We start from the raw sequence: 9,314 nt of genomic DNA, 5'->3' as shown, positions 1-9,314 counted from the left end.
GCTTCATATCATCATTTTTGGGAACATACACATATGAATATATATATATATCTGTGTGTGTGTGTGTAACAAAATCAATATTTGTGTTATACCAAGTATGTTTTTATGATATGGACATGAGAGCGGAGGGGGACATTATCAGTTAGTTAATTGCAATGTCTTTATGATGACTCTTTGGTGAAGGCGTGCAAGTTTCAACAACCACTTTTGTCACTCACATTATCGATTGGCTAGGCAACCCCATGCTCTTTGAGGATTCTGAAGACTAACCCAGCAATAATTACAAAATATGAGAGAAAAATAAATACACAACATAAAGATTTATATTTGATTTAGTAAAACATATATATTCACGATGGATGGAGATCTGACGAAAGTCTTCAATATGTGTAAAATTAGATATTACAAGTTGCAGCCCTTCATTGTATAATTTTCAGTGTCTCTTCCTTTTAGGATTTTCAGTGTCTCTTGATGATCGCACTTCAAACCATAAACAGTCTTATATATGAGTTACAAGAGAGTACTGATTAAGATCCACAATCCATGAACAAAAAATGAGTCACCTAGTAACAAATTTTAATAATTCAGAAAATTAGTTGCAACTTTTAAAATTCAGAGAGTTTCTTACAGATTTATCAATAGTTCCGAGGAGTTTATTGTTTTTTATTTTTTTATAGATTTATTGTCTCAAAAATCAATGTGACACTTTATTTACCGGAAAAATAAAAACAAAAATCTCCACGAGTACATCATAGCATCCACATTCAAATATTTTGTTGAAAAATAATTTTTAAAGTCACTTGAGAGGTGAAAAGATCATGCCAATTGTGTGTATATATATATTTTTATCATTTGGTACGCACCGTAGACCTACTTGGGTCCCACACATGGCATAAAATACATTGTCTCTACGGTTTTAATGTTTGATTGATTTTAAATGGCAAAGTCAATCTATATGGAGCCTACTAATTTGATGGACCTACAAAGGCGGCCAAGGCCAAACACTCTAATCAACGCCGGTGGACTTAAACTTCGTCCACTCAGTCCTTCTATCTCAGTAGTTTTCCTGAATATTATATTCCATACACAAGAAATTAGCTCATTGAAGTTAATGAATTCATTATTATTATTATTATTATTATTATTATTATTTTTCTTCAAACATTCAAGTTAAATAATGTTTCAATACATTACTTGTAAGTGTTTGCATTTGATGCTACCCACCAATATGTTCGTAAGTGATAACTTTTATTCCTCTTTTCTTTTCTTTTTTTAAGGCAAGAATGTTAAATGAGAAGTTAGATGTGCAAAAGTTCGAAATCAGACTCTCAAAGACAATGGGGAGTAACCCAACCACTGGTTTAGGAAGGTATTCGCTCCGTATGTGATAACTAACCGAGACTATTGATTGTAAAACATTACATGTAGTAAGAAAAAACGTTAGCATATTTGCTTTGAAAAGTGTTATTCAGGTGGGCTACTAGTTAGGTTTATTCGTCAATGTGAAATAATTAAGGTCACATTAATAGCCTGGCCTAAGTGGCGTTTTCGTTTTCTATAACAAATCCATCAGTTGCTATGAAGCACGAATATGAATACAATACGATACGAAAAATATTTCGAAGTTCAAAAAAATAAGATACGGTATGGTATGGATACATCAATATATATATATAAATAATATATTTGTTATCATTTTATTCATATAATTATAAATAAATTATTAAGTTGTAATTTAGAGCTAGATATTATTTTTGTTTTCTTAAATTTTATATTATTTTCTAATTAATCCATAATATATTTTAGATTGTATTGAATTCCATTTTTTTTATAAAAAAAAAAAAAATTACAATATTACCGTGTGTCGTATCCTTAAAGTGTTCAAAATGTATCATTGCCATGTCACAACCGTGTCAGACCAAAAAATATAATATTTTTAATTCATGATACTTCTAGTCGTTTTGAACAAGTATCATTCATGTATTCAAAAAGTATCTAAATATCTGAAATCCCCGTAATAGCTTAAAAGAAATATTTGTACGTCCTTGTTTCTAGAAGTATTTTGGTAGTTTGAGACTCTTTTCCTATTGTACATCCAATCAGTGGCGTAGTCAGGAATTTCCTTCAGTGGGGGCAATTTTTAACAACAATAATATATATATATATATATATATATATATATATATATATATATAAAAATTAAACAATACTAAATATTTTAGAATATTTTTCATATTCTGAAAGCACTGAATAATAACATCATTGTCAACAATATTAAATATATCTCTCTCAATCTACACAACCATCATATCATTCATCCAGTGGTCTTCCATTCGATTGCGCAGTCGAGTTTTCAAAATATTCATGATATAGTAATCGTAAATTTAGATGATAAATATATATATATATGAGATTACCTGTCTCCGCACTGCAGTATTTGTTTGGATTTTATGAATTTTTAAAATGTTAAAGACTCGCTGAACGAGAAATGTTGAAGACTGAAAATGTGATGGAAATAATGCATTTATTTGTGATAAAGTCAAAAGTGTGAAAGAATATCTTGTATTTTTGGAGAAAGTGGAAAAGAATATAATATTTTGGTAAAGTGGGAAAAAAAATATCATATTTTTTGGAAAGATTATATTCTTTTTTTTTTTTTTTTTTGTAATACCATGAATGGTCAATTGGTTATATATATATATATATATATATATATATATATATACATATAGTATATATATGTGCAATGTCAAATTTTATCATATTTTTTGGAAAGATTATATTCCTTTTTTTTTTTTTTTTTTTTTTTAGTGTAATACCATGAATGGTCATTTGGTTATATATATATATAGTATATATATATGCAATGTCAAATTTTAGTGGGAGCAATTATACAAATATAAAAATATTTTCATATAAAATTAAAAAAAATTAAAAGTTCAGTAGGGCAGCTGCCCTAACTTGTCCTTATGTGGCTACGCCACTGCATCCAATGCATTAGATAGAGAAAACAACACTACATTATAAGAAACATATACACAACACATGGAGTAAGAAAAATGATATTTAGGCCCCAAAAGTCTACCTGATTTGTCCTTCCAAGATTCAAGTGCAAGCATATGTGCCCTTGTTTTTCAATCCTCGGGAAGTGAAGGAAGAAAAAGAAGCATCCCCTTAAGTAGAAACGAGGGTTAACATGTACTGCAATCGAAACATTGTGGCTTTTCAGTGGACTCTCTAAGTTCTGCAGCCTACCTTTCTTGATAGTAAGACTTTCCAGTTTATCAAAGGAACAATGTAGTGGGGATCAATTCCCATTATGGGTAATTAATCAAACACTATGAATAGCATAGTGGGGTTTTCCGGTCTTGAATACATAATATGGTAGAATATTCGCGTTGTATTTTCTCAGAATTTGCACACGTATCACACGTTCCTTCTATTTCTTCAAGCAAAGCTCTAATGTGATTTGACAGATGAAAGCAAGGCATTCTATCTAATTCCTTAAGGGAATTTGTTTTCTGATTTTTTTGATTTTTTTTTTTTTAATTTCCCCTTTTCTGTTTCCTTCACTATTTATTGCTTTTTTTATAAAAAAAAAAAAAAAAAAAAAAAAAAAAAATTATGGAAGCATGGAGGTTGAGCATTTTGCTTTAGGACTATTTCTATATTATTGTGTATACTCTTTTAATATCCTTTCTTTATGTCTTCAGGAAGCTTGGAACAAATTTAACTCAGAAGAACGGTAGCTGATGCTTATCTATGTCTGCAGAAGGGCATAAAAGATTTGATGTGATAGCACATCCTGTAATTTATACAACTAGCTAGTAAAGTCCTCTATATAAGTCTAATATATATATATATATATATATATTCAGAATGTTAGCTTCAATTACATGGAAATTGGCAGGAAAGAAGTATTATTGAAAGAAAAGTGGGTAGCTCTTTATTATATTTGTCATAATTTATAGGGCGAAAAAAATCATTCCACTCGTGTGGTCTTGTTACATGAGGTTGCAACTGGGGTGAGTTGAGAGCTCAACTCAGGCTCAACCCAATGTGTTCAAACCCAATCCAAATGCACCTTCAATCCATGGATCTCAACCCAAGCCCAACCCACTCCTAAATATTTTAAGTTGGGCCAAAAAAAATTTTGGTCTCAGAAATTTTGGTTTTTTTTTTTTTTTCCAACCCTAGACCTCAAGCTTGAGAATTTAAACCCAAACCCAGTAGGACAAGGATATTTTTCAAAGGATTGATATGTGATAAATCAAGATCTAAAGAATAGTTATATATAATATATTCAGAATTATAAATATAAAAAAGTTAGATTAAGATTCAGGTTATAGCTGGGTCTTCTTGTTGACACCTCCATTCCAGTTCAAACCTAATTAAGTTTTGGTAAGTTCATTTTGTGTTTCAGAAATAGTTGTCCAAGTTTTTAAAAAATGGAACTCGTATCTAATTGGGTTCTCGTTGACAATAATTATTGATCAACTAATTTTTTTAAAAAAACATTTGAATTATATAAAATATTATATTTAAAAAATAGAAAAGAATTCTAATTAACAAGTTGAACATTATTGAAGATTTGAAGTTATACATTGTTCCAAGTTATTGAAGATCTGAAAAAGAAGAAAAAAAAAGTTGTTCTTTCGATGATGATTTTATTACAACAGATTACTTTTACAACAACAAAAGCAAACACCATGCCATACTCTTATTATCATAAATATATAAAGCCATGATTCTCTTTCTTATGCCTCTAAAACCTTGCCATTGGCATGGTCTTTTCAACTAGAATGTAGAAGCAATCCCTTCTCAACCTTGCCGTTGACATGCATGGTCTTTTTCACTAGAATGTGGAAGCAATCCCTTCTCTCGGCATGTCTCAATCGCTCCTTTGAACATGTCCTCCAAGATGTACTAAAACTCGAACCCCATCCCTTTCAACTTCTTCGACGAGAAGGAGATGACTTGCAAGTCCTTCTCGATGCCCTTAAACCTATCATGGCCATTGTCAAAATCATTAACCAAGTCAGTTTTCACCATACGAAGAAACAATAGAGCGTATAGTTTTCTCCAGTCTTCATTCGCTTGACCGTATTTAAAGTAAAGATCGCATATAGATCATATAACATATAACACTCTATACGTTCTAAAAAATATCAAACATTTAATTTTGGAGCAAATAAAGACTTGACTACTGAAAAGACTAAAATGTCCCTCTATAATTAAATGGGCTCCATTTTATAAATTGAGACGATTTTTGGTACGATTTTATATTCTGAGATTGATGTGAGATGGATTCGAAATAAATTTTAGTGTGTGTGTGTGTGTGTGTATATATATATATATATATATATTTTGGATGGTAAAGCGAACACACACACACTTTTTTGGCCACGCCAGGGCTCGAACCCCTCCCCTCTTCTTTGAAGATCGGGAAATTATACCATTGGGCCAAAGGCCCTTTAGTATATATTTATATAGGATTAATTTCACTGACACCCCCAGTAGTTTGGCCAAATATCAGTCTAAAACATCTTTCGAAAATAACTATCACTTTGGTCCATTTTCGTTTTTCCGTTACTGCCTTCGTTAAAAACATGAGAAAAGACATGTTTGCCCCTAATTTTTTAATCACATTTATTCCAAAGAGTCAGATAACCTAATTACTATTTAATGATTGAAATAACATATTTACCCTCATTCAGATGACATATTTACCCTTCTTTGCCATTGAAATCAACTAACCACCTCCCCTTCTATCTCTCTCCTTCCAACACGAAGACCACTCGATGACATCGGACGACTGGGTGACGGCGGCTCTGGCAGACGATGCGGTGGTGGCAGAGCTGTTGTTATCGATGAAGCATTCATCGAAATCTTACGCACCGCCGCCACTACAGCTTCTGCCGCTCGGGTAGGGACACCGCCAGCAGCGTTCGAAGCCGTCGGCGAAGAAAGACCATGACTCCAATAGATGCAGCCCCACAACGCCGCTCTCTTGGAGCGGCGCCACCGCATCTCCCAGCGACGGCTGTGACGAGTCCAGCCGGCCCTCCAATCCCTCCTCTGCCGCCATATCCAAAGGTCTGTATTCGTATCTCTCGCACAATTTCACCTTCCTCTAATTATTCTCCTTATCTCCGGCGTTGGGTCAGTTTCCGGCCACCTGTTATCGTGTGTCAGATTTCCGGCTAACTGAAACACTCTTGCAAGTGAGGCTAATTATTAGATGGACAAGGGGATGAGGAAAATTGGAATTCTGCAATAGTGGGTTTGCTTGTGTGTATTATATATATGAGGAAAATTGGAATCCTCGCCGGTGTTGGTAGGAAAATTGGAATCCTTGCCGGTGTTGGTGGTGGTGTTATGCTTGTGTGTAATATATATATATGTGTGTGTGTGTGTGTGTTTGGGGGTGGGGGGGTAAAAATGTCATTTGAATACTTAAAAAAAATAATTTAGTCAGTCAAAGTAAAGTTAAATGAGGGTAAACATGTCATTAAGTGGGTCAAACCAAAGTCAAAGGGTAAGAATGTCTTTTTACATGTAAAAAGTGGTCTGACATACCTGTCAACTAACTTTTGGGGTGTGAGTGAAAAACGGAGCAAACGTTTGTAATGTGAGTGATAATTATTTTCGAAAGATATTTTAGACTGATATTTGGCTAAATTACTGGGAGTGTCAGTGAAATTATCCCATTTATATATATTGAAGAGGCTTACTCAGTGGGGACATTGTACTCGGGCCATATCTCTCATGAGGAGCAAATGTTTCTTCCCTCTGCTTGAGGATTCTCATACAAGAATATGTGAGATTGGCACAGATCATCAAAATGCACAAATTGACCTTGCTTTATAATTGAGTAGTGAGCTTCATTCCCTGTACAATTTAATAACCTTTAACAACTCTCTCTCTCTCTCTCTCTATATATATATATATGCAAATTAAAATGTACCTGTGATTGGTGAAAGAGCAGTAATTAGGCTTGGTGGAAATGTTGGAGTGATAAAAGGGCCCACCACTAGTGTTGGTATAATACTGATGAAATTAATGTTGTTCTCTTTAGCTGCGTTGACCCATGCTGCTTTCTCTGCCAATGTTTTTGACACAAAATACATCTGCATATATGTATATATATATATATAGATAGAGATAAATTAGATCCATTGTTGTTTTAATTTTATTTTTGTTTTCTCAACTTCTGAATAAAATATTCCCCAAAAGTCAATATTTCGTTTAGAAGGACTCGAACTTTCAACCTTCCCCTTTGCGGATAAGAGATCATTAAATATTTCTAATCATATAGAATAAGGTTTTTCTTATATGTTTAGAATTGTTTTAATTTCACACTATCTTGTTATCTTGCTAGCATGGAAACTATATGCATTAGCATTAGATAGGATAATTTCGGGCGCGGGCTCATTGGAATCATGTCTGTGGGTGAAAGATTGAACTTTCCTTTACATAGTGTCCCGAAAATTTAGTCGGGGCAAAAACCCATATGCTCAGTTATTAGGGCATACCTTATGTATGTATAAAGATAAAGTGGCAAAGATTGATAGAGGCAATGAAAATACTAACCCAACCAGTCATCTTCTTCTTATAGATGAAATCCAAGTCACTCCAATTGGTTCCATCAAACACAAATTGTTGGTGTTCTTGGACATCGACTGTTCCAGCTGAGGATGTGAAGACTAGCCTCTTCACTGTCTTCGCTTTCACACATGATTTTATGATGCTCAACACACCGTTGATTGTCGGGTTAATAACTTCATTCTGTTGTACACAAAACAAAAGAAATTTAAAGGGTTAGAAACTCACACAAAACTTCAAAAGTACTAGTTATAGTGGTTGTGGCTATCATTTACAATATTTGTCAGCACCCCACATTTTCCTTGGTTATATATATTCTTGTCGCGTTTTAGCACTGTATTGACTTTACCTCTTCCACGTGGCAAGAAAATACACCACTGCTTGCAAATAATTTATCGACCATAAATTTGGTGCTTGTGATGTCTATATATACACCATTATGAGAATAATGAATAATTAAATAATGTGGTTGTATTTTTTTTAATAAAAATAATCATTCTTAACTCTTTCAAGAACACCATTTTTTTATGGGATAAAATGACTAATTTTTTTATTTTTATTTTTGGTAAGTAGATAAATGACTAATTATAAAAATACCAATTAAGAAAAAAGCTATTAATTAAATATATTGTCAACGAAGCGTACTGCGCACATAGCATATGATAGTATTGTGTTTCCAGTATTTATGCAAGTGAATTCATATATTGATATAATCATATACATAAATTGGTTAACAAATTCGTGTATATATAATTCACTATATATATACATATACCTCAGGATCCTTGGATTCATAGTCCATAGGTGTGACCACATGAAACTGGTGTGTGATACCCCCGGATTTTCGAATGCGGGTTGGCCAGACCCACGCCCGAATACTCGAGGATATCAAAAACAAAATCGACAATAAACGAACACAGAGTACAAAAGAATAAAGAAGAATAAATAAAATGCTGATAAGAAACTAAAATGATAATCTAATAATAAACCTCAGAATATATTTTCATTAATTAATAAACCCTTCTGATACAACTGATCCTCCAAAATACAACTCGGGAATCCATACTGTGTGTACCTCTAGAAAATCCAAACTAAACAAATGACAACAATAACTGTCTAAATCAGGAAACTGAATCATAAAGGAACTCCTATGTAGCATCGGAAGAATGAAGTAGACTGATCCCCACTCAGCACGAACAACCTCTACTCCTGACGAACACCTGAAAAATAATGGTGGGTCAGGCCCACAAACAAGTTCTACTCTACTACAGTCCAAGCAGAGATCCGATACACGTATACATCCTAGTCAATCCAATAGTAACTAGTAGTCCGTATATATATATATACACACACACTAAAGGAACCTCACTAGACTATAGGGTTGTCTCAACCTGAATAGTAGGCAACATGCAAAACGCACATATAGTGGGCATGAGTACCTAGACCTACCAGGGTACACAACTACACTATATCTAGCTACACATCCTTGGCGATATCCGCACCCTAACCACTGATCCTGAGACTCAAGCTCATATCATGGCACCATACTTATATATATAAAATCTAGTAACCATCCTATCCAGTATAAATTAATCCTCCATAAGTCATTCAACTTGTTCAGCTGACCTGACTTGAATATAAGTAGGACTTAACATTTTAGTTAATCCATTCCCTTATATAAAATAGGTAGGACTTAACTGATAAGTTAA

General features: G+C 33.3%; 1 protein-coding gene across 1 annotated transcript; it reads right to left on the bottom strand.

Moving 5' to 3' along the window:
• Positions 1-6,766: 6,766 nt before the first annotated feature.
• Positions 6,767-8,407, bottom strand: LOC132304743 (dihydroflavonol 4-reductase-like). The gene is made up of 4 exons (XM_059802467.1): positions 8,381-8,407; positions 7,594-7,788; positions 6,968-7,130; positions 6,767-6,891 (listed from the first exon to the last, which is right to left on the bottom strand). The coding sequence occupies exons 1-4, from the start codon at positions 8,405-8,407 to the stop codon at positions 6,767-6,769; spliced, it is 510 nt and encodes a 169-aa protein (XP_059658450.1).
• Between the last annotated feature and the right edge of the window lie 907 nt (positions 8,408-9,314).

This window comes from Cornus florida, unplaced genomic scaffold (genome assembly GCF_030987335.1).
Source record: "Cornus florida cultivar Cherokee Brave unplaced genomic scaffold, ASM3098733v1 CherokeeBrave_3.0.0_Hap2_Chr04, whole genome shotgun sequence".
Lineage (NCBI taxonomy): Eukaryota > Viridiplantae > Streptophyta > Magnoliopsida > Cornales > Cornaceae > Cornus > Cornus florida.
This window is presented reverse-complemented; position numbering and strand designations above follow the sequence as displayed.